Genomic DNA, 27,428 nt, shown 5'->3' with positions numbered 1-27,428 from the left:
TATCAATTAAATAAATATTATTAATAAAAAATTTGAATAGACAATTTAAATTATTAATTATGCCATGTATAGATATATAATTTCTCAATGAATTAAAAATAAATATTTTTTTATAAATATCATTAATAAAAAAAATTATAATATTATTTTTGATTAATTCCTCAATTATTAAAAAATAAATATTAATGTATGGATTTTTCAATGTTAATTTAGATTTAACATATCACATTTGCAGGACAACGGAAAAAATTAATATATAGTGAAAGAAAAATAAGTTAAAATTCATATTTTAAAAGTTTTGTTATCATTACAAAAATTAAATTTCAAGATTAGAAATTAAAAATTTTGAGTAAATTTTTAATTAGTATTGAAAAATCCATACTTTCTCACATTTAGGAGTTTTAATTTATATTTATATTTATAATTTATAAATAAATATTTAATATAATAAATAATTTTACTTTAATAATTAGTCAATCATTACCTTTAATTTAATGCAAGAGTAATGCATGAGTTTTTCAATACTAATTAAAATTTAAGATATTATATTTTTAAGATTAATATATGAATTTTTTAATATTAATTAAAATTTAATTTTTAAATTTATTGTGATTACACCTCCCATGCTACGCACGGGTGAACACTAGTATATATAAAGTCAGATAGCCGTTGTTAATACAGTTTTCATCTTAAACTGTGTTAATTTATTATTTTTTTCACAAACTATTACTTTGCCTACATTTAATTTATTGAATACAATAGGTTCCAATGCACTAAAAAATAAATTATTCAATTTAGTTAATACAACAGTTTCAATGCATCAAAAAATAAATTATTCAATTTATTGAATATAGCAGATAAATATTTAAGAATTAAAAAATAAAAAATATATATTTTAGACATATTAAATAGTGATAAAAGCTTTTGAAATTTATTCAGTTTGCTAAATATGATTAATAATGATTTCAACGTTAATTCTTCAAGCAAATAAATATTACCAAATGTACAACTATCAATTAAAACTAGGAAGACGGCGACTTAATAAGTTGATTGTGTTAAATTTTTTTTTTTTTCAAAGCTCAACATTCAGTTTATTGAATATAGCAGATATCAATGTACCAAAAAATGAATTATTCAATTTATTGAATACACCAGGTTCCAATGCACCAAAAAACGAATTATTCAATTTATTGAATACAACAGTTGTAATGCATCAAAAAATAAATTATTCAATTTATTGAATATAACAGATAAATATTTAGGAATAAAAAAATAAAAAAATATATCTTAAACACATTAAACAACTGATAAATATGGTTAGTGATGGTTTTAACATTAATTCTTCAAGCAGGTAAATATTACCGAATGTACAACTATCAATTAAAACTAGGAAGGCTGAGACTTAAAAAGTTGACTATGCTAATTTATTTTTCTTCCCCAAACTATTACTCTACCTACATTCAATTTATTGAATACAGCAGATTTCAATGTACCAAAAAATAAATTATTTAATAATAATTTATTCAATTTATTAAATAAACAGGTTTCAATGCATCAAAAAATAAATTATTCAATTTATTGAATACAACAGACAAATATTTAGCAATTAAAAAATAAAAAAATATATCTTAGACACATTAAATAGCATATAAATATGGTTAATGATGGTTTAAATGTTAATTCTTTAAACAGATAAATATTACCGAATGTATCTACATTCAATTTATTGAATACATCAAGTTTCAATGCACTAAAAAATGAATTATTCAATAATGATTTATTCAATTTATTGAATACAACAGGTTTCAATACATCAAAAAATGAATTATTCAATAATGATTTGTTTAATTTATTGAATACAACATGTTCTAATGCACCAAAAAATGAATTATTCAATTTATTTATTATATACAACAGTTCCAATGCATCAAAAAATAAATTATTTAATTTATTAAATACAACAAATAAATATTTAGAAATTAAAAAGTAATTATGGTTTCAACATTAATTATTCAAGCAGATAAATATTATCGAATGTGCTTACATTCAATTTATTGAATATAACAGGTTCTAATGCAGCAAAAAATGAATTATTCAATAATAATTTATTTAATTTATTGAATACAACAGTTTCAATGCAATAAAAAATAATTTATTTAATTTATTAAATAAATAGATAAATATTTAGAATAAAAAAATAAAAAAATATATTATGCACATTAAATAACAGATAAATATGGTTAATGATAGCTTAAATGTTAATTATTCAAGTAGATAAATATTACCGAATGTGTCTACATTTAATTTATTGAATACAGCAAGTTCCAATGCACCAAAAAATGAAATATTCAATAATAATTTATTCAATTTATTGAATACAACAGGTTTCAATGCATCAAAAAAATGAATTATTCAATTTATTGAATATAATACTTCCAATGCATCAAAAAATAAATTATTTAATTTATTAAATACAACATATAAATATTTAGGATTTAAAAAATAAAAAAATATATCTTATACACATTAAACAACAGATAAATATGGTTAATAATGGTTTCAATGTTAATTCTTCAACCAGATAAATATTACCGAATGTGCCTACATTCAAATTATTGAATACAACAAGTTGCAAGCACCAAAAAATGAATTATTCAATAATGATTTATTCAATTTATTGAATACAATAGTTTCTAATGCATCAAAAAATGCATTATTCAATTTATTGAATACAACAGTTCTAATGCATCAAAAAATAAATTATTCAATTTATTGAATATAACAGATAAATATTTAGGAATTAAAAAATAAAAAAATATATCTTAGACACATTAAATAATAGATAAATATAGTTAATGATGGTTTAAATATTAATTCTTCAAACAGATAAATGACCAACTATACGTTGCAATATCAAGAGTCACAAGATGCAATGTGTAAGCACTCCCGCCCGGATATTCCAACCCACCCGGACTGCCCAAACGAGAGTATTTACAGAAGGAGAAAGAATTAAACACGAGACAAAAACCACCCTGACATGCATATACGAAAATAAGAACAGCGGAAGCGAAGCTAAACACATGCATGCACTACGGGTATCCCGCTAATACAACGGTCACATGATAAATAAATGAACACAGATTCCTGTGCCGATATACACGAGACTCGAGGAAAGACCTGGCACAGTACAAAATAATAGAGTAAATCCTACTCAGACATCAGAGTTGATGGGGATTGGCGGGACTGCCTATACACCATACCGACTCTGTTGCAAAAATTGACTCCCTTGGCATGGCCCACGCTCACTACCTGGAATGATGGAAAGCAAAGTGAGTCGAGAGACTCAGCAAGCATAAAAAAAGAAAGGTTGAAGGCTGTATAAATCCAATAAACTTCCCCAGAACACCAACCCCCAAGCACACGCAAGCCATGAGACGCTACAACACAATAGTATAGCATAATGAAAGCACATACTGGTCCTTGGGGCCCACACAAGACACATGGCATCCAAGTACTATACCAACTTGCCGCTGCTCTGAAAGGCAACATAAATCTCCACAAACCTGCGCGCGCTGTCCTGGGTCGGTGCTCCCATCACCCGTGTGTCCGTGTCGATACTTCCGACACCCGAGCCATGGGCTCCCTCGGAACAGTCCTCCCGTCCGAAAACTAATAACTACCAATAACCATACAAATACACATAAAAATGCAATGGCGTAATGAGCATCAACATGATACACTGGCGCCCATACATCTAGGCATCAGGCCATGCTCCGCCCACATAGTAAACCACACGCGACGCATATGCCCGTGCTGGATGCAACCTAATCATGCTAGAATGTTCGTGTCCAAGCATACTCAGTAAATGAATATCCCAACATGCATCCCGTACTCATGTGCATATCAAATGATGAACAGTAATATAATATATCTAATCATGCAGTAAATCACATACCGGAAGAGCTAGTCAGCAGTGCCAGGCACCGGTCAACGGTCAGTGACTAGGAGTGTCTGCCTGACGGTCCACTTCAGGGCCGTACAATAGTCCACCCCAACGTCACCAAACAGCCGACCCCTGCCCCACTGCTCGATAGCTCTAACCGAACATAATTAACACGAGAAAACTAAAAATAAACCCGCACGTCTAGGAACCTAGTCCCCAAGCTGGGTTCAGCATCATTCCGAAAGGAATGAGGGCAGTACAAACCCTCGTAGGCACACAACAAATAAAACTCTAGAAGTTCCAGATTTAATTTAAATTAAAATAAATGAATAATAATTTAATAAATAATGCTAGGTGCCGAATTAGAGTAAGGGAGAGGATAAAATACGAGAAAACACGGAGTCTCTCACAGAAATTAAAGAACAGGAAGAGAGGGTTAAGAGTTTACCTGAAATCGGCTGCTTTCAGTCTCTCTTGTGCTCCCGATGCTAATTAAAACATTTCCTAGCAAATAACACAACTGAGACTTAAATTAATTAATTCTAATTGCGTAAAATTTATAATTTAAACATATCTCGCTTCTACTAATTTTTACCCACGTACCTGATCACTTTCCATGCCGAAAAATCCCAAAAGTCCTTTATTTTTCCCTTATTTTTCTTTTCTTTCATTTCATTTCTTTTTGTTTCTTTCTTCTTCTTCCTCTTTTCTTCTCCTTCCCACGCCCCCTGCTCCTGCGCCTTGCTTCTTCCTCTCCATTCCTTTCCTTCTTTTCCTTTTTGTTTTCTTTCTTCTTTCCTTTTCTTCTTCTTCTTCTTCTTCTTCTCGTGCGGCCGCTGCTTCCTTCTTCTTCCCCATGGCGCGCACGCCTGCACGCTGGCCTCCGTTGCTGCCTCCGCGCGCCACCGTGCGCCTGTTGGCCCGCTGCCCTGCTTCGCCGCCGCCGCCACCGCCACCGCTTGCTCGGTTGCCATGGCGGAGCTCTTGGCCAGCTTCCATGGCCGTCGAGCCTCTCCCTCCTTTTACATCTCTCCCTCTCCCTGTAATATCCCAAAAATAATATAAGTGTAAATTAAATTTATCTAATTAATTAAATTGATTAATTTGTTTAAAAATTTTGTGGCTGTGCATGTGTGCGTAGGGGTTAAGCAAGTGGCCATTTTGTCAAATGGAAAGCAAAGAAGAGCAGAGGAGAGAGAGAGAGAGCTGGGAGATTGGGGAGGGGGTGCGGCCGAGTGAAGAAGAAGCTGCGAGAGAAAGAGATAGAGCTCGAGAGGGAGAGAAGATGGCCGACCGAAGCAGCAGCGACCAGCGGCGGCCATGGCCGATTGCAGCGTGCGCGTGGGGAAGATGATGAACAGCAGCGGCCGCTGGAAGAAAAGAAGGAGAAAGGAAAAAGAAGAGAAGAAGAAGAAAAAAAGAAGATGAAAGAAGAAAGGAAGAAGAAGAAAAGAAAGAAGAAAATAAGAAGAAGCCAGGCGCAGGAACAGTGGGCGCGGAGAGGAGGAAGAAAGGAAGAAGAAGAAGAAAAGGAAAGGAAGAAAGAAAAGAAAAAAAAAATAAAGAAATTTTGGGATTTTTCGGCATGAGAAGTGATCAGGTACGTGGGTAAAAATTAGTCGAAGCATGTCATGTTTAAATTATAAATTTTACGCGATTAAAATTAATTAATTTGAGTCTCGGTTGTGTTATTTGCTAGGAAATGATTTAATTTGCCTCGGGAGCTTGAGAGAGGTCGGAATCAGCTAGTTCCAGGCAAGTTCTCAACCCTCATCTCCTGATCTTTAATTCCCGCGAGAAACCCTATGATTTCTCGTATTTTATACTCTCCCTTCGTCTGTTTCAGCTCGTTTATTAATTATAGAATTTTGAGTCGTTGATTTAAATTTAATTTATCAAGCTAGTTTCGAGGATTTTATTAGCGTGATTTAATTTAAAATAAATATGAGACTCGTTGAGATTTTAATTATAGTGCGCTTACATGGGATTTTAGATGGTTAATTACTTATATTACACGGTTAGATTTAATTAATGTGAGCCACGGATTTTATTAATAGTTATTAAACGCTTTACTTTGCAGTGGGAGTGCAAGAAAAAGAGAAAACAGTGGTGTGAAGGCAAGTTTCTAACCCTCTCCTCGTGTTCTTTAATTCCCGTGAGAGACTTCATAGTTTCTCGTATTTTATCATCTTTCTTACTTTAATTCAGCACCTAGTCTTATTTGTTGAACTATTATTCATTGGGTTTAATTTAAATTAAATCCAGGACTTTTAGAGTTTATTTGTTATGAGTCTACGGGGGTTTGTATCGCCCCCCATTCCTTTGGGAATGATGCTAAACCAGCTTGGGAACTAGATTCCTAGACGTGCGGGTTTATTTACGATTTTATTGGATTTATTTACAGTTTTTCTCGGGTTTATTTATGGTTCGGTTAGAGCTATCAAGCAGTAGGGCAGGGGTCGGTTGTTGGTGACATTGGGGTAGACTATTGTACGGCCTTGAAGTGGACCATCGGGTGGACACTCCTTGTCACTGGCCGTTGACTGGTGTCGAGCACTGCTGACTAGCTCTGCTAGTATGTGATTTTCTGCACGTTTAGATTTATTATATTACTGTCCATGATTTGATATGCACATGGGTACGGGTTGCATATTGGGATATTCATTTATTGAGTATGCTTAGACACGGACATGCTAGCTTGGTTAGGTTGCATCCAACACGGGCATATGCATCGCGTGTAGTTTACTATGTGGGCGGAGCATGGCCTGATACTTGGATGTATGGGCGCCGGTGTATCACGTTGATGCTCACTACGTCATTCCATTGTTATGTGCATTGCATGGCTACTGGTAGTTATTAGTTCTCGGACAGGAGTACCGTTCAGAGGGAGCTTATGGCTCGGTTGTCGGGAGTACCGACAGGGACGGGCGACGGGAGTACCGGCCCGGGATCGCGCGCGCAGGTTTGTGGAGATATTTGTTGCCTTTCAGGGCAGCGGCAGGTTGGTATGGGACTTGGGTGCCGTGTGTCTTGTGTGGGCCCCAAGGACCGGTATGTGTTTTATTATGCTATTCTGCCGTGTTGTAGCGTCTCACGCTTTGTGTGTACCTGGGGGTTTATTTTGGGAAGAGTTTTCTGGTTATGCTCAGCCTACAGCCTTTCTTTTCTTTATGCTTGCTGAGTCTCTCGACTCACTTTGCTTTCCATCATTCCAGGTAGCGCCAGCGTGGGTTCGAGCAAGGGAATCAGCGTCTAGCGGCCGAGTCGGTATGGTGTACAGGCAGTTCTATCAATCCCTGTTAACTCTGATGTCTGAGTAAGGTTTACTCTGTCATTCCGTATTGTGCCAGGTCTTTCCTTGAGTCTCGTGTATGCCGGCACAGGAGTTTGAGTTTATTTATTTATCTTGTGACCGCTGTGTTAGCGGGGTACCCATAGTGCATGCATGTCTTGAGCTTTACTTTCGCTGTTCTTATTTTTTTGTGCATGCATGCCGGGGTGGTCTTTGTCTTGTATTTACTACTTTTCTCCTCCCGTAGGCGCTCCCGTTCGGGTAGTCCGGGTGGTTGGGGATATCCGGGCGGGGGTGCTTACACTCCCTCTCGGCTAAGCTCTCTCTCTCTCTCACCTGATCCCTCGGCCCCCAGCTCCCTCACGAGCTCTCCCTCTCACACTGCTTCCTCTCTCTCTCTCTATTTCTTCTCTGTTTTCCATTTTGAAGAAATGGCCACTTTACTTAACCTCTAAGCACTCACGCACAACCACACAAAAATATAACACATTAATTAATTTCATTTAAATTAAATTAATTTCATTTACTCTTTTAGTATTATTATGGTTATATTATTATCCCTATTATCATTATTATTATTATCTTAATACCTTAAATCCTCAAATACAGAAATTGATATTTATTTCCATATCCAAAATTTTGAGATATTACACATTGGCTTAAAGATGCTAATATGTGATGAAGAGAATGAACAAACAACTTTGACAACTTTGACCACAAATGTTGTATATAAAGAAGTATTCCAAAATTTACTTTAATCACAATAAAATAAAATTGTTGTTTCTTCACTAATTCATATATTATATTAAATTTGCTATAATGTACATTTCATATTTTGAACTATTATTTTATACATATTTTTTGTTAAATATTGTATCATGTGCATCGCACGGTCAAGAACTAGTTATCATTAAAGTGTTTATATTTAAAGTTATATATATAACAAATATAAATACAAATATAAGTTAATAAAAATTGAATAAAAATATTTTACAAAAATCTTACACATAATAGGAATTAAATCTTAAAATTCTAAGATTTATAGGGCTCTTGCGCAAATGTTGTATCTTTATTTATAAATGTTGAAATTTTGAAGGTAATTTGGGAATGTTTAAAATCTCAAAAACTTTCAAAATAAGGTAACGCTTAATGTTTCCTTTTTACAATAAAATGGATCATAAATTAACTATTTTATCTCTAATTCTCCTTTGCACTTTTTCTCATTATGTATACATGTCTTCCACTTTATCACTCGTATCTTTTTTTCTCTGTTTTATAAATTATATTTTTGAATTACAAAAAATATTTTCTTTAATTTTACAAAAAAATATATTTTAATTTCTAAAAGTTTTCCAATTACATTATTGCAAAAATTAGCGAAAATATTACACAAATATTTTTATATGTTTTTGTAATCTTATTTCTAAACTAAATCTATATATAATACTTTCAAAAATATATTTTAACTTATAATTATTTTTTGATTATACAATAATAAAAAATGAAAAAACTCACCAATGATGGGTTCAGAACAGAACCCAGTTGTTATTGATGGTGTAATATATACTCCAGCCCCATTGCTAACAATGGGGTTTGAAACCAACAGATGAACTGAGAAAATATTGGGACTTGGAATCCAACATCTTGTTGGGTTCATTATACGTTATGATCTATATTCCTTTATTGGACAATTTTGTTTTTTGGGTTATTGAAAAAACATATTAATACAATATATATGTTACGTACACACACACACAAGTGACCAATAGAGGAGGAAGCGGTGTCGATAAAGACACGGGTGGCGGACAATGGCAATGGACATGAAGGAGGCGAACAATGGCGACGGACATGCAAGAGGCGACGATGGAGGCTCGCGACGGTCAATGGGGATGGTTTGGAGGCGGCTATCAAAGTTGAAGGGAGGCGATGGCAATGATGAGGAGTTAAAGGGAGGCGGTGACAGCGAAGACAGTGAGATGTGTAGATTGAAAATTAGGAAGTTGTGTGAGGACAAATTTGTCTTTTACTTGGTTAATGAAATAAGATACCAAAAGTTTATTTGAAAAAGATGAGAGTAATTTTTTGAAAACGCTACTAAAATAGCTTATAGACTTGGCAACGTTTAAGTTATTAAATTTTAACAAATGTGTAATAAAAAAAGTTAGATAATTTATAAGTTAAGGTAGTATTTGTTAATCAAGATATAGAGTGAAAAAAGTGAGATGTAGAAAATATTTCGGATAAAAGTATTTTTTATTATATTTATTAAATTTATTTAAAAAAATAATATAATTTCTTATCTTAAACTTTTCAAATAAATTTATTTCTCTTTTCTCTTCGAATAAATTATCTTACATTTTATAAATAAATTATCTTAATATAAATTTATCTTACTTATTTTAACAAATAATGTATAGACCACTAACTTATTAAGTTAAGCCAAACACCCCTTGTCTTGTTATAGCCTCAATCAGCGCTAGTCACTTGCGTGTGAGATTTACTTTGAAAATCAATCGAGTACAGATTAGACACGCATGGTCAGCCTTCATCGATCTAAACATTTTTAGAATTCATTATCTGCTCGGCATAATCCTCCTTGCATGGTCTCCAAAATTAAATTTAATCATAATGAAAAGTGAAAAAAAAAATCATGATATCTTTGATATTTAAAAAAATAAAAGAAGTGGCCTAGACATTTAATGCTATGTTTCCATTCACTCCTACCATTTGTCAACATGAGTTAAATATTAATAATTGATTAAAATATTCTTATATTTAAAGATATATATTTTTTTATTTTTTCAAGTCTCTTATCTGTTAATTTCTCCTTTGTTGTTTTTTACTAGCAAGGGCAATAGGATTCCTTTGCTCCTCTTTATCTATTGGAGGCATCAATTTTGTTATTCTAGATTATAAATGATCTAATTCATTTCAAATTTTAGATTTAAAATGATTTGAATTGTGAAATGTTGATGATAATTTAGCAGAGAGACAGCAACAATGGTTTGACGAAGATAAATTTATTCTCTTTTTCCATCAAAAATCTAAATCTAAGTTCATTCAATAGTCAACAACATGAGGTTGATGACACAAGAGTTTGTCTGTTTCTCTTTTTCATCTTTAAAACTAAATAAAAAAATAAAATAAAAAATACTGTAGATTTTGGGTTTATTTATTTTTTTTTAACTAAAGGAGAGAGAAAAGGGAGTGAATGATAAATTGGTCATCTTACGATTCTCTTTAATAAAGAAAATCATTACTATTTTTAAAAGAGATGGTCCCAAAAGCCGTGGAAGCAGCTCTTCAATTTTTAGTTGCAGAAATGACCTCCAATTTTTAAAGGTGCAATTCTGCAGTCTCTCTGTCTCAGAGGGGTTAAATGTTTATTTTATAAAAACTTGTTAAGAATATTAACGTAATAATAATATAAATCTGAACAACTCTTCCGTAATTAACAAAAATACTTGGGGTTAGAAAATAGTAATAATAATAATTTAATAACCCTCAACCCTCACAAGCATTTAAAATCTTAAAATAAGAGAAACGTGGCTTCCAATTTTTTTATTTTATTTAATATTTTATACTTGGCAGTAAACAATTGTCACCTTCATAATGAACGAACGATACTGTTTAATCACATAAATGTTTTGGATGAAAGTCAAATAGATTCAATACACCCTCTCAAACTTTATAACACCCATATTTATTTTTTTATAATTTTATTTTTTTCGATAATTTCATTGAATATCATTTTTGAGCATATAAATCTATTTTTTTTAGTGAAAATTAATGTCAAAGAAAAAGAGATACAGGAGATTACATACGTGCCTTTCAAATTATAAATTTTGGGAGAATTTAAATAAATTCAATTTTTTTTAGACATTTAAAATATATAATTAAGTAGACATCGCTACCATTTTGTAGTGATGATCAATAGCGAAATAATTTAAATAAATCTATAAAATAATAATAATAATAAATTAATACTTCCCTACCTTTTGGCTTCCACAACAAGAGAGCGGAGAAGAAGGGGAGTACTCTCATCGCCCGCTTTTAATATTTTCGCATTTACAAAATTAATAATATTTTTTCTTAAATTATTACTTACTTTTTACAAATTATAAAATTTTGTTGCTACGTACATAAAAGTTTTTGCAATTTTTAAATATTAGAATTTTTTTTAATTTTTAAAAAATAATTAGTAATACATGAAAAAATGTTGTTAATTACGTAACTAATGTCAACTTAATATTACTGTTTTTAATTAGATTTTAACACATGATAAGATGGCTTATAAAAATTGAAATCGACATCAAATAGGTTAACATTAATGTTTACTATAGCAGTTTCGGATTTAGAACAATCAATGTCACGTAAGTGGCGTACTTGATATTTTGGGGATTTAATTCGAAATATAAAAATAAGTTCTTCGAATTGTAATGTGCATTTAAATTTTATTTTTTTATAATAAAATATTAAAAAAATAAATATTCATATCATATCAAAGAATAAAATCAAGATTTTTGTAAATGATCAATTAAAAATTACTTTCCTTCGGGAGCAAAAATATCAATCAAGTTTATATAATCTAAGTTGTTGAAGCATTTTATTCTCAACAACATAACCAATCCATAATAGTTAATAACTGAGTTTAGAATTGCAGCATTCTAAAGTACATCAAAATAAATATTTAAAAGGTTAAAAAATAATATATATTGAAATACTTACATGTATTTGGCCCAATAATAAAAAATATGACACCAAAATATATAATAATAAAATATAAATTCTTACTTTTTTGACATACTAAAGAGAATCACCTATGCATGCCCTATGTGCATTTCTGGGTTCTTGAACTCTGAACATGATCGTCATATTCACAAAGTTTTTAATTTTTTAATTAATTTCAGGCAAAAAATTTACTCTCAATATTTGTCGTTGGTGAATAATTTTTTTTTTGAACTAATGAATGCATAAAATCCTAGTTATTTATTACCAGAGCTTCTAATTTACCAAGATATATATATGTATCCTATAAAAAATAAAAAAAATATAAATAGCTCAAGAAAGAAGATCTCACCGGCAGATGCCACTGGCCACCGTGACCGGTGGTTTTCGAGAATCAAAGGCAATCACTTGACACCCTTATCCCTATTGAGCAACATACTAAAAAATTAACAAGATCAAACGATTGAATTTTCATAGATCTAAGCTTAAACTTTTGGCTTAATTCAAACCACGCGTACATATGTATATATTATGGATCTGTGCTGAAAAAATTAAAAGACTTATCTTTTTATAAATCGATGCCATTTTTATAGTAAAAGTATGGTTGGATCTAAGATTAAACAATTGAATTTTACAAAATTAGCAATTTACATAAGTGTTCTTGGGAGTGAAAGTGGGATAGATTGCAAGAGAGAGATGTTATGCGTTATCCAGAATTTTTTTTTTTTTTTTGGGGGGGGGAGGAGAGGAGAGAATTTATACAGGAATAAAATGGTCACTTTAATGTAGGGGCAAAATGATCAATTTATTTCCTAGAATTATGAGCCTCCTAAATTAACAGAATTTTGAGTGTCTCTTGGACAGGGGCAGATCTAGGAATTTAGGTTGGGAGGGGCTGAAATTTAAAAAGTTAATGTAATAAAATTTTTATGTAACCAAAAGGTTAGTACAATAAATTTTCATTAAACTTGTGCTTAATGAGATTTTGAAACAAAAAATTTACCTACAACAGAATCTACATCTATTATTGTCAATTCAAATATTCAATAACAAATTCGCAATAACAAATTCTAGACTTCCAGCCACACCAATTCCTAAGTTACTAGCTAAATGCAGTAGTCAAATAGGCAAGCAGACACAACAAAATCACCTATTTAAAACTTACTGAAAAAAGGCAGCGATTTCAACAACAAATCAAGCATAAACAAGTAAAAAAAATATGGGCAAAAAATAGAAAAACTATTGAGATTTAGTTGTTAATCGAAAGAATCAAAGAACTGAAAGAAGAAAAAACATACCTAGGCTCGAATGAAGCAAATCTGGATGTTTGGGGGGGGGGGGTAAAACGAAGACCTGAATGGCTGAATTAAAGGTAGGGGCCAGGGTAGCGAGTTAGAGGGCGAGGCTGACTGGCCGAGTGAGCGTAGGGGCGAGGGCGAGAGGCAGCAGGGGCGAGAGCAAGAGAAAGGCAGCAAGAGCCGGAGGGTGAGCGAGAGAAAGAGAGGCAGATAGCGAGGGCGAGAGACAGCGAGGGCGAGCGAAAGCAAGAGAGAGGCAAAGAGTGAGGGTAACCGTGACGAGCGAGTAAGAGAAGAGGAGGCAGCGAGGGTGAGCTGTGAGCAAGAGGGAGGTCGAGAGAGAAAGGAGAAGAGAAGGGTGGGCTGGAGTGACTTTGGGCTGGGCTAATACTACATAATCAGAAAAATTATTTTATAAATTTAATTTTTGTTGTGAGCTGTCCTTGGGCTCACACATAGATCTGGCCCTGCTCTTGGGCCTCACTGTAGATCTGGCCTGTGTCACGTAACTCAGTGACATAAAAAGATAAAATCTGTAACATTTGAGGCGGAGGGGGATCAAAAGCCAAAGATGACAATTTTTTGAACCAAAATGCAGCGTGGTGGTATCTTATAAGAATGGATTAATCGGAGGAATAATATTAAGGGGGGGGTTGAAATGTCGCTAGCTGTTTAAGTCGGTGGGTATGGTTTTCGTGTGAATGTTATGTGATGATGGTTCATTGCTGCCGCACTCAGTCTCCCAATGTTTAAAAGTCACCCTCATCCTCCTCAATTCATGAATGCTCGCTCTCCCAAGTTACAAGTTAAAGTTATATATATATCAAACACTCCCTCAACTTTAAAAGGTATTCCAACTTAGACTACCAATACTACTAATCTCTGTTAACCAAGGACGGATTGAATTTGTCATGCATGCTTAATGACATTTTTCTTTTCGGGTAGAGCAGCTGATCACCAGTGCAATTGGCCCACCTCCAGAATTGATTTAATATTGCTATTGGGACTCCCACAACATGACAAGCAACCTTACCCCATACATACATATATATATATATATAGTATAATACACACACACAAACACAACCACGTGTAAAGATGAGATTGCAGCCCATCAAGAAGCCATCGTATGGTATACCTTTCCACATAAAATATACACAATTGGAAAACCTCTTTATAAAAAGAATAATATTATTGGTATACCTTTGTGTACACATTAGACTATAAAAAGGTGTATTAACGATAAAAATGTCCCTCATGAGGCATATAGAGGCGCGTGAGGCGCATGAAAATTAAGAGTATTTTAGTCATAATATCCTTTTGTGTAACTCAAGATGTACAAAAATGATGTACATCTAATATGATTCCTATAAAAGAAACTTGACATGAATGAATGTATGAGTTTTGTATATTGAATGTCATTAAAGTAAGATTATTACGGTAATTTTTCACTATAAAATTATCAGTTTCTTTTCATCTTAAATTTTAAATAAAATATGAATTTTGCTAAATGACTAGAATCCATTTAGATAGAAAATCATTTAATGCTTATTTTATAATATTTTAATGATATTTAATAAAATAAAAAGATAATTTTAATCTTATAAAAAATTTAAAGACTAGAAAGAATATTGTTGGTAAATAAAATGATAAATAACATAATTATCCTGCTAATATCAAAATTGAAATGACAAAAAAAAGATAATTTATTGATAAAATATTACTTTTGATGAAAGAATTTGAGAGCAATCACCGTAACTCTCTCTCGAATTAAGCATCTGTAAAAGAAAAAAAAAGTTAATTTCTTTGATATAATCTTTGACATTCAAAATTAATGTAATAAAATGAACAATAAAATGTATTAAATGCTTAGGACTATTTTGTTTACCTGTGAGAGTTCTACGCCCTTATATAAGAGAGAAGAGTGAGTTATTTAGAATTATCATCTTTCATATTGTGAGACTAAATTATTTTGAACTAAGAGAAAATTTATATTTAGATAAAAATGCAATGTCCGTTTAAAATTTTTCTGGTATAAGATGAGTCAGGTAAAAATATTATTGATTTCTAATCATCAATAATTATTGATAGAGGGGGATGTGCTAGCTAGATAAAGATATGACCTTTAGATTTTTTTGATAATTAATAATTAGCTGTGGATAGTTAGTGGTCTTTCAAAATTAAAATTAATCTAAAGAAGACGACATGTGTCATGACTCGTCATTGGCGCCTGATATAAACATATTATTATTATTAAAAATAACTTAATAATTTTTGTCTTCTGCGTATTTGGATTCAATTTTGTGGAGTGTAACTTCTCAAGGCCCCATAAATTATTTTGTGCATTGAGACATTCAAATGAGTAGAAGAATTTGATGGGCGGCTCAAATTAATGAAATGTTACCAAGCGATAATGAGAAGGGTAAGCTCTTATTTATGTAAATTCTTTTAAATACATTTAATTATTATGAATTTTTAACTTTAGTAGTAAAATGTGGCAACATCTCTCGATCTGGTGGGGGGCAATAATTTTGATCGCAACGTACATGGAGCCTTGCCCATGCGCAATCAATAATGAGTGAGTTGTTGTATATATAATGCTCGATAGAGTACAATAGGAAATAGGAAATGAGCCACACCAGTGGATATATTGTTTATGTGACCTAATTATTGGGGTTAAAATTTCAAGTTTGATACAGACGATTATATTAATTACGTAGGTGACTAATTGTGGATTTACCAATTAAGAAAAACCCACTATATAAGATGTGTTTTAGTTAACAAATTATCAGTGCAAGCTCATTTATCTTTTTTTTTTTTTTTGGGTAAGTGACATTCTCATTCTTATCTTCTTCAGTTTAATAACAAAAGTTTGAGAGAATACGATTTCCTTTCTTCAAACTTTTAAGATAATATTATTACTATAATGTCTTTTTATTTTAATATAATAATTGTGTATCTAAAATCCTGGTTTACTTCCCAGCTCTTCACTAGATTTGGAAAGATTGGGGGGTTGAGAATATGCGTTATACATACATACATACATACATACATACATACATACATACATACATACATACATACATAATTAATTAACATAGATTGGAAGTCAGTCCATAGTAATATAGCTAAGTGGATTTCCAATAAAATTCATGTCATCTTCAACCTCTCCCCTCCTCCAAACGAAGCTCATGCACAGCCTGAAACCTAGAGCAAGCATCGAGGAATCGGCCCCCTCCAAAGCGGCCACCTGGGCATGGTATCAACGGGGATCAGGCTCCGACGGAAGGCCGATGAAGTACAATCTCGAAAGGACTCTTCGCTCTCCTCGGCCATCCAGGTACAGGTTGGAAGCCATTAGAGAAGCACAAGCAGCAATCCACAACGAGTCAAGACCGCCCAGTGCTTTGTTACCTCCAACCCAAGCTGAAGATAGCTCCGATCTTCTTGACGAATACGAGATCGAGAGGATCTCCCGGCAGCTCGATCACTATATAGAGGCCAGTAGTACCGAATACTATGGTGGCTGGCGTGAGGATTGCCGGAGGGTTTCGTCGCCGCCGGGAAGCGAGGGAAGCAAGAAGAAGTACGGGAAGAGAAATAAAGGACTGTCGTGGCTGAGCCATAGGGTGACTTGTGGGTCAAGGAATGATGTGGTGGAGTTGGGTGGAGGAGGCGGGAGGCTGCCGGAGAAGGGTGTGGCGGTGGTGGGTGAGGGCAGCTGCAGGGCACGGGCGGCCCATGCCAAATCGATCAATTGACCATACTGTATAGGTTATGGTCGTTGGGTGCGTACTAAATTTGGTCATGGCACGGAACTTGAATCTGTAGTCTGTGGGCTGTTAGCAGTCCATTGTTCTCCTTGTAAATTTGAACCACCCTTGTGTGCTATACCGTTACCATAAGCCTATTTCTATTTATGGTATTGATTTTTAATCTAGCTTCGGATTTGAATAGAAACAATGGGTTATTCAAGCATTAAATTATTTGGTCTGGAGCTAACTCTTATAAACTTTAGTTGCTCTTCTCTTAGATTCTAAATAATATAGTTTAATTTATAAAAATAATAGCTGATAAAAAATTTGCTTAGGGATGCACACATACAATACATACACGTAAAGGATATTCAGAAAGATAGTAAAAAATGATATAGTCATTAATAAGAATTAGATGGATCAGATGGAATGAAGTAATACAGGGGCAGAAATAATGCAGGGCTGGCATTTGGTTAGGTATTGCAATACTGAGACAGAGACGCAACCATTTTCAAATAGACAGTGGCATTTGCTTGGGTAGCGACAGCATTCATTAGTGATGTTTAAAACTGGACCCTAGCTAGCTATTCCGATTTCCAGCAATATATGCTTGGAATCATACAGAAGAAAATACAATGTCACACTAGAGTAGGGGGCTCTCAGCCCACACCAATTTGTTGGACTGCCAAATGAAGTTTGAGAGTCCCATGTGTTGCAGCACTAGGGAAATTTAGCACCTGCTACAGTCTACGTCGCATGCTTGTATAATGTCATTTTATTATTGTATCAATACCAATTTTTTTTTCTTTAATGTTGGAAATCGAGGAGGTGCTGCCTAGCAGTGCCTTTGGAGCGAAGGTTACCCTCTCCTATAAACCAATGGGCCCCACTTAAACCCGACAATTCGAGAAAAGTCTCAGATGAAGACCTGTGACCCCTTGTGTAGCGCAACAATACAATGTCGCGTTTTCTGTGAATCAATAACAAATTTACTACCTCCATTTTGCTGTTGATGGTATTAAAGACTACAATTCGAAAACAAAACTAAGTTATTAGTCGTTGGTGATGAGTGGAGTAAGGAAAAGAAAAATATAAAAATAATTTTTTGTAATTCTTTCTTCTAAATAATTTTTGAAGACGGAAAACAAGCAGGTGTTTGTCCACTAATACTATTGCCTTTAGGAAAACATTTCCTAATATTTTTATTAGAATTTAGTAAGCTTTTAATAAATTTTAACATTTAATATTTATTTAAATCAGTTACATAGTATTACCTACCTTGCCTAGTATATTGTGTTTATCAACGCGGTCAATTTATCAAGTAAGATCCATGGGCTAGCTGCTGCTGCTGCTGCTTGGTTTGATATGATGAATAAATGGACGAATGAAGTGACGGTGATGAAATGATGGCCGTGCCAAATCCCAGCGCAAGAAAGCCACCATGGGCTATCCTCAGATTCCCCATAGGAACTTGGAGGAGCCACCCCTTCTCGACCATCACCGTCAGAGTCCCCCCGTGGTACACGCCGCCGCCGCCGCCATATCGCCGCCCCCAAGAAGAGGAGGACCCGATCCTCGCCACCATCTCTCACGCCATCAAAAGCGCCCCAGCAAGGCCCCTCGACGCCTCTCTCAGGAAGCTAATTCCCTCCATCAAACCCCGTCACGTCGTCCATCTGATCAACCTCAACCCCCACTCTCTCCACCCGCTTTCTCTCCTCTCCTTCTTCACATGGCTCTCTTCTCGGCCCCCCTTCCGCCACACCCTCCACTCTTACTGCGCTATGGCCTCCTTCCTCTCCGCCCGTCAATTGCACTCCCAGGCTCAGGATCTCATCCGATTCGTCGTCTCTCGAAAGGGGAAGGACTCCGCTGCTTCCGTTTTCGCGTCGTTTCTCGAAGCCACAGCCACCCACCAATCCAATTTCGTGTTCGATGCTCTCATGAACGCTTACGTTGATTCTGGCTTTGTCTCTGACGCGATTCAGTGCTTCCGTTTGGTCCGCAAGCACCGAATTGGCGTCCCGTTTCAAGCCTGTGGCCGTCTTCTTGACCTGTTGATGAAGTCGAATTCGCCTGCGGCAGCTTGGGCGTTCTACTCGGAGATTTTGGATTGTGGGTACCCTCCTAAAGTGTGCAACTTTAACATTCTGATGCACAGCTTGTGCAAAGAAGGTAAAATGAAAGAAGCCCAGTTGATTTTTGATCAAATTGGGAAGTGGGGTTTGAGGCCTAGTGCTGTTAGTTTCAATACGTTGATAAATGGTTACAGAAAATTGGGGAATTTGGAGGAAGGGTTTAGGTTAAAAAGGGTTATGGAGGACATAAATGTTTCTCCCGATGCCTATACTTACAGTGTCTTGATTAACGGATTTTGCAAGGATAGTAGGTTAGATGATGCAAACCAACTGTTTGATGAAATGTGTGACAGAGGATTGGTGCCAAATGATGTTATTTTTACTACTTTAATTGATGGGAACTGCAGGCATGGAAGGGTTGGCTTTGCTGTGGAAATGTATCATGAGATGTTGAGGAAAGGTGTGAAACCTGATTTAATTATGTACAACACCCTTCTCAATGGCCTATGCAAGAATGGACAGTTGAGTGATGCCAGAAACCTTGTTGACATGATGACTAGGAAGGGTTTGAAGCCTGATAAGATCACCTTCACTACACTTATTGACGGATTCTGCAAAGAGGGAGATCTGGATTCGGCGTTGGAGGTGCGGAAGGAAATGGTTAAGGAAGGGATCGAGCTAGATAACGTGGCTTTCACCGCTCTTATTTCCGGGTTTTGTGGAGAGGGACTAGTTATTGATGCAGAAAGGACACTAAGGGAGATGTTGGTGGCGGGGATGAGGCCCGATGATGCTACATTTACCATGGTCATCGATGTGTTCTGTAAGAAGGGTGATATAAAAATGGGTTTCAAGTTGCTAAAGGAGATGCAGAGTAATGGGCGCATCCCTGATGTTGCAACCTATAATGTGCTTATGAACGGGCTATGCAAGCAAGGCCAGATGAAAAATGCTAATATGCTTTTAGATGCAATGCTTAATCTTGGAGTGGCTCCAGACGATATTACATACAACATTTTACTGGAAGGGCATAGCAAGCATGGAAAAGCGGAGGACTTTGATGAACTACGCAATGAGAAAGGGCTAGTTCTTGATTATGCTGCTTATATATCACTACTTGGTAGGTTCAATAAAACCTCAAAAGGTCATTATTCTAAGAGATAAAACTTGTGATATATCTACAGGGCTAAAAGCCTCAGATGTGTTGGCTATCTTCCTTGCAAATTCAAACATTCAAAAGTAGTTTATGGAGACATTGGATGGTTGGATCTGAACTATTAGTTAAAACTTGTATAAGAATGTTTGGTATATGTTTAAGGGCCATTTCGAAATAACAACCCCTGGTTTTGGAGAGGAACTTGATGCTGCTGGGAAGGTCATGGTAGATGTTTAAGGGCAATTTCATTGTTGCTTGTAGGATTCTCTTAAAGGGATTCACAAAGATGTTTTTTCAAGTTGCTGAAATGACACCGATTTTTGGTTTGCACCTAGTTCTGGAACCCTTCAATGCCCATAGAGACACAAGCCTTGAAAGTCCTCGAGCTAGTGTTGGGAGGCTGCGATCTGGAGATTTGCATTGCCTGGGGTGATTTTACAGAATTTCAAGGAAATGAGGATGTTCCTAGCAACTCTGAAGACTGGGACATGTGTTTATAACACAAGATATACGGGGCTGTTCAGAGAACAAGTTAATGTTCACAATGTTGGCTGATCTTGATGCATGCAAACGCAGACTATACATGCACATGGTCGTGGTTTGTGGGTTGTGTTCGAAGGTTAAAATACTTATCAAATTGTTCAAACAAGATTCATAGTTTTGCAACCTTGGAGGTGCCTGTTGATTGGATGGGCTACTGCCAGGTATCAGTTGGAATTCTAAGTTCAGGAGCCTTTGGATGATGGATAGGGCGCCCATAGTAAGAGATTTTTCGTTTTGCAAGGGTTAAGAAACGGTAATTATACACAATTTTTCCTTGCATTTTTATGAAGAAGTTATTTTTATAATTTGAACCTGTTGAATCACAAAGATCGATGATTGATTTAGTGTTGGTGACTTCTAGGATTGGTAACAGGGCCAGGTGGGTTTTATCCATCTGGTACCCGACCCCGATTCCGATACCTGGCCCCCGATCCAGACCAAGACAGAATTTTTCTTCCCAAACCCCTATCCAGGCTCCAGCCGATCCCCGCCTAGGGAGAGGGGTGCACTTGGCTGCAACTGCATGCAATAAATTTACTCCTTGCAGCTTACAAGAATTTTGCTTCAACAGCTGGCAAGTTTACAAGCAGTAACTGTTCTACAATAGTAAACTAATTACAACATGAACTGCTTTACAGCGCGAGCCGTAAGATAACCTTGTAAACCAATTGGTGATTGTGTTAATAATTACTTGGGTTAGGTTAATTCTTAAGAATATATGAATATATATGTAAATGTATTCAATTATATATATATATATATATATATTATGTATACTATTGGGGTAGGGATGTTAAATATCAATCTTGTCTGATTCGGGCTAAAATTGATCCCCACTCCAACCGTAGCACTAGTCAATGGGCATTGACCCTTCCCCAACCAGAGTGGGCCTGGGGATTCATCAAACCTTTGAACAGTATTCAACATTAAGAGATGTCACAACTTTGTAGCAAGTATGTTCCCATTTAGTACGTTTACGTACAGGTGAATGCATGTAAGCTGTCCGAACTGGGTTGGATGGACACTTGTCCGTGGAGACAGATAGCATATACTGATTTGTTTGGAATGAGTTATAATGGGGATGGGCCGAGCTCAACTCCTATGGGCTTGTCAGATTGACTGAGATTGTGATTATAGGTTGGAGCAGACGAAAAGAATCCACACTTGTACATATATAGATTAGGAATTATAGCAAACTCTAATTATAAAGGGAAAAAGAAAAGCCTGAAGTCCAAAATTAAAGCTTAAAACAATTAGGATTAGAAAATTAATTAAAAAAGTAAATTAATTTGGAGTAAAGTTCAATGAGCCTATATATTAATATTCACGCAAGAGTCCACTTCTAAAACCTCATAATTTCTCATCTTGACTTTGAAATACCTATCAAATAATTTTAAGATATAACATTCAAGGGTTTTATGTTGATAATATTTGTCATGGAACCAACGAATTCTCCCATGAGTTGCCCCCACCCTCGAGCAGTTGAAGGGAGGAGAGGAGCCGAGTATCCTCCTCTTCGACAACAAATATAAATTCAACATTTGTGACATATTTATATTCACAATTAATATATATATATATATTAACATTTCGTAAAAATAAAAATATAAAGACAACCAAGGACGCACCATTAACGGTCGGCAGTAGGAGTGCATGGTGCGTGGCACATCACAATCGTGAACTTTTACCTAAATCTAAAACCAGCTAGAAATGGAAAGAGGAATAGAGTGGAGTGGATTGGTTGGCATACAAATGAAATGGACAAATGCATGGAAAAAAGGGATTGGTGATGGGTTCAGCTGCGTTAGCATTCCCATCCCATCCCAACATGTACATATGTATAAAATGACAAATTAAGAGGGGTTTATTTCGCACTGCAAAGTGTGGAATCCAGCAGTGTTACATCCCAAAAGTTGCCACTGACAAATTAAGCTGAAAGCTGTTAGCTGTGGCCTGGCCCTCCTTTTCCACAGTGTGACAGTGGTGGGCGCTTGGTAGGCTATCTTAAGTCTTCATTTCTTATATGGCTTTGGTTTTCCCCCAACTCACCTAATTTAGCACGCCTTTTCTATTCCTTTATTTTAATACTTGTCTGTGCATTATATATTGTGATTCTAAAAATTAATATAAAACCATTTTTTTTTATTTTTTATGAAATAGGTTTCTCAATTCACTCTATCAACTGAGTTTCTAAATCATTTATTCATACAATAATAATAACATGGGGCCAAGTACTTGGACCGAGAGGGTAAATAATAATAATAATATTAATAATAATAATCATAATAAGAAGAGTCTCGTGTACCAAGCAGGAACGTTGTTCCAGAAGAGCCCCAAAATATCTAAAAGAAACAAGGGAAGAAGAGCAAGGACGGATGGACGACGACAAAGGTGACTGGTGAGATGGCTGTTTGAAAGCCAGTATCTTGTATCCGTGTATCTATATATGTGCTTTTGGGAGATTTTCTCACCAACCAAACAACCCCTAAACACTAGGACATACATGAGCAAGGCATGGGCTGTCCACCAAGAACGCGGCTTCTGCAGGGGACCATCTCTCTCTCTCTCTCTCTCTCTATATATATATATATATATATATATAGTTATGATGTTGGACAACGTGTGGAAGGTCCCCCCATCCCATCCCCCTTCGGAGTAAATTTTCTTCTTCCAGAGTTCAGTTTAACAAATGCTAATTTTTTTATCTCAATAATAATGATATTTAATTCAAATTGGACAGAAAATTTTGAAGCAAACAAGTGTGAAAACCACGTTTATATTGCCGAAGAGAATACTTAAGAAGAATAATAAGATTAGTTTCAGATGCAAATTAAAAGTAATAAAAGAGAAGAATCCCGAAAAGATGGTTGGTGTGGAAGGGAAAGCAAAGCATACGTATGTATATATGTTTTGCAGGAAGTGAGATTCGGCGAGTGTGCAAATGGTGACTATACTATGTCGCCGCCGCCACGGCATGCAGCCGCCGTGCCCGATCGGCAAGCATCGCTTCTCGATCGGCGCTTTTTACCTTTTTTTATTCCTCTTTTTCTTTCACCGCCAGCTGGTTTTGTTTGTTCTTGTTCTTTTCTTCGGTCTCCGATCTGGGTTCGCTTTGTTTCTTCTTTTCCGCTACAGTCTACAGTCCACAGTCCACAGTCTACAGCTGGTGTTAATTATAGCAGATAGAATCTACGAAAATGGTTTTGTTTCTAAATATATATTTTACAAATTAGATTACAGCTTGTGTTAAGAAAAAAAGAATTGTATTTATTATTAATTATGATACATAATTTAATTTGGCTTAAAAATATATTGCACTAATTAAAAAGAAATATTATTTTAGCTTCAGTACTTGTAAATATTATTTAAGAAATGTAGAAACATATATATGCATCAATTTGAGAAGGAAAGAAAGTCATGGGGAGAGTGTGGCAGTAGTTAAAGACTTTTAATAATAAAGATTTGATAAGGACAAGGAGGACTAGCTAGCTAGTATCACAAGTTGCATGCAGGGCAAAGAAAGCGTAATGCGTAATGCCTTCCAGATAGGGAATTAGCTTTTCTTCATAATTCTCTTCACCTTTAACGATTAGCTAGCTAGCTAGCATCAATCCACTTTTGCATGCTTACTACTACTTCTCCTCCTCTTTTATATATATATCTTGTCATCGTTTGGTTTATAATTTTGGCTTCATTCTCCTCCTCGATCTTGTCTTCCTTCGTTAGCTAATTAATATTTCTCCTGTCCTGTGCACCGGGTTTTATTCGATATTTGCCTTCATTTTTTTTTTTAAAAAAGTATATATATATATATAAACCTAATTAATCTCTCAAGTCATGTCTCATCTCATCCATTAAGTTAGATTATTGGTTCTACACTAATCTCTATTAAAATTTTAATAATATTAATTATTATTAGTTCACTTTTAACCCATATATAAAAACAAGAGAGGTACGTACGTAGATGATATCTTATCTACTCATAATAAAAACTCCTCAGACACACAATAAAATAAATCATGCATCGCGTACTTGTGGAAATGAAGAATTATTCTTGGAAGGGGCGGGCGGCTGTGCAGTGCCAGTACGTAGTATACATCTGGAGAGAGGGAAAAGCAAGATTTTTGCCTGTAGATGGTAATTAGTACATTAAATTTTGTGTTGGTTAGTTGTACATTAGAAGAGGCCAGGGGTGGTGGGTGATATGACGTGACAAAAGACGACAATAATTTTCAAATGATGAAGAACACACATACGGACACACGACAATACGGCACGTGCATGGAAAGTTTGTGGTTAAATCCTTTTAATTATTAATATAATATATATAAGAAGAAAACCCAAAAGAAGAAGAAGATGGTTTTATTAGCCCTAGCCCTAGCCCTAACCCTAGCCGCGCGGGGAAGAAGACTAGAAGACAAGACAACCTTAATCATTGAGTGTCGGGAATATATATGTATATATATATATATTAAGAGTCCATTTCTGCTAAGGTCGGAAAGCATCCCCATGGCTTCTCTTCCAGATATTGCACGCATCCAACCGCCGCGTGCCCCACTCCCAACCAAATCTCTGTCCCATTCCCTCTTGTAACTTTTTTTTTTTTCCTTTAAAAAAATAATATATATTCTTTATTTTTAAAATTTTAAACTATATGTTATATAAAATAGTCACTCAAACATTCAAACATGAAAAAGTTAATTATTATTACGTGGCTTTAAATCAAACATTAACTCGTCAATTTTGTGAGAAAGAGAATCACCGGTCGATATATATATATATATTTATATTAGTTGGAGTTGCTTGATTAGGAGGGTTCCAACAGTGGATGACGAGGGTTTATCAAATTCAATGGTGGCTCTCCTGAGGGAGGGGGGGGACACGGTTGATGGGGTTTCATGTGCTGGGGCAAAGAAAGATATCCATCTTCTTATGCCAAGTACAGTGGACTGACTTCTTCATCATAATTCATAAATTTTATATGTATATTTGTTTTAGACACCTTAGATCGATCGATGAGAGTTATGGATCATCGTCATTTATGTTCCTCACACGCACCGTTCCCATTCCGCCCCCCACCCAAAAAAAAAAAAGAACAAATTAGCCTTTCTCCCTAGCTACTAAAGTTTAATATTTTGACTGTTTTTATTTATATTAATATAATATAAAATATTAAATATTAATATACAAATTTAAGTATCTAAATAAAATTTTAGAACATAGTAGCTCCATATTATTATATATATATATATATCATCCCCATATATACCTTTTATCTTTCTTTAGTTGCTTTTAAATGTGGATGCTTCAAACCAGAGGCAAAAATATTGTCTCTTTCTTTCTTCGATTGCCTCACCATTGATCGAATGCAACTTTTGCTTCTTCCTTCGCACTCTAAAATAGCAATGGGATTATAGCTGACCATGCTAATGGTTGTCCATCGGTGATTGTTTTTTTTTTATATATATATATATATTTTATTTTTAGTCAAATATAATTAAGGGACGTATAAACAAAAAAATGCTGACTATAAGGTTTTCTAAATGATCACAAAAGATATGGTAGCCAATAAATTAAGGCACAGAAGGTCTGGAAAATAATTTATTCAGAAATAAAACAGCAAAGAAAGGGAGTGTACGTACGTAGAATTAATTTGAAGTTGCATGATCTGATCATTTTACTGTTTTGAATCCTAAAAAATACAAGCAAAAACAAAAAGAGGACTCCTCCTTGAGATTGTTTAATTAATTGCATTTTTATTTCAACTTTTTGACTTAGATCCCGTCGTGCCTTGAAATACCCAAACTAATTAACCATAAATTAAGAGTTCCAGGCAATATATAGACTAATTAAGATTTGAGAATTATAAAGTTAAAGCATATAATTGATTCAGAGCTTCCGGCCAGTTGTTTCTGATGAGAGAGATTCGTGAAGAATGACTCTTCACACTTTTAATACTTTTACGATATAATAATAATAAAAAAAGACAGATTTAAAATAAATGATGAAGTTTTCAAGTAATTAATCTTATAATTGAGGTACAATAAGAAGAAGATTCCCGCATAAAAAGGGAACCAACTTTTTGCACATTTTTGTAGTTTGGCGACAAGTGGCACGCCACAGATATTAAAAAAAAAAAAAGGAAAGATTTTTAATTATTATTACTCTTTAAAAAGTAATACTATTTATATTTAATAAAAATGTATGTGATGTGTCACTTCATGTGGAATGTATTTGTTGGGTATTGTTTTATTTTTTTTCAGATAAACACTTAATATGTAATACGAACACTCAACAAATACAGTCATATAAACTGTCATATCATCGTTATTTATCTTCCATTAAAGATTAATAGCATTATTTTTCTTTGAAAGGTAATGATTTTTTTTTTTTTTTTAGTTTAACATCTCTTCTAATTAGTCAGGAATTAACCCAGTTTGATGCTATGCACACTTAAGTTGATCCATAGCATAAGAAAATCCGGTCTTGTTTTAGATAATAATTAAGTTGTTAAACATACTTAATTATCAATGGAAACGAAAGAAATGGTTGCTCACTTGGATCATATAATATATACTTGAACTTGATCTCGAACTCGTGCCAAAGAATTGAAAGACATCCCAATTCCCCATAAA

The 27,428-nt window shown here is 34.6% G+C and overlaps 2 protein-coding genes across 2 annotated transcripts; both read left to right on the top strand.

The window, feature by feature from the left end:
* Nucleotides 1-16,396: 16,396 nt before the first annotated feature.
* Nucleotides 16,397-17,238, top strand: LOC127804316 (uncharacterized). The gene has a single exon (XM_052341172.1). The coding sequence runs from the start codon at nt 16,414-16,416 to the stop codon at nt 17,020-17,022; it is 609 nt and encodes a 202-aa protein (XP_052197132.1). The 5' UTR covers nt 16,397-16,413; the 3' UTR covers nt 17,023-17,238.
* Nucleotides 17,239-18,320: 1,082 nt separating this feature from the next.
* Nucleotides 18,321-21,120, top strand: LOC127805009 (putative pentatricopeptide repeat-containing protein At1g09680). Its single transcript, XM_052342164.1, has one exon. The coding sequence runs from the start codon at nt 18,420-18,422 to the stop codon at nt 20,256-20,258; it is 1,839 nt and encodes a 612-aa protein (XP_052198124.1). The 5' UTR covers nt 18,321-18,419; the 3' UTR covers nt 20,259-21,120.
* The last annotated feature ends 6,308 nt before the right edge of the window (nt 21,121-27,428 follow it).

This window comes from Diospyros lotus, chromosome 6 (assembly GCF_014633365.1).
Source record: "Diospyros lotus cultivar Yz01 chromosome 6, ASM1463336v1, whole genome shotgun sequence".
NCBI classification, from domain to species: Eukaryota; Viridiplantae; Streptophyta; class Magnoliopsida; order Ericales; family Ebenaceae; genus Diospyros; species Diospyros lotus.
Note: the sequence above shows the minus strand (reverse complement) of the source record. Positions and strands in the feature narration are given on the sequence as shown.

Excerpts from the sequence above, each read along its gene's own strand:
- LOC127804316 (XM_052341172.1), top strand. The coding sequence starts at position 16,414 with ATGTCATCTTCAACCTCTCCCCTCCTCCAAACGAAGCTCATGCACAGC.
- LOC127805009 (XM_052342164.1), top strand. The coding sequence starts at position 18,420 with ATGATGGCCGTGCCAAATCCCAGCGCAAGAAAGCCACCATGGGCTATC.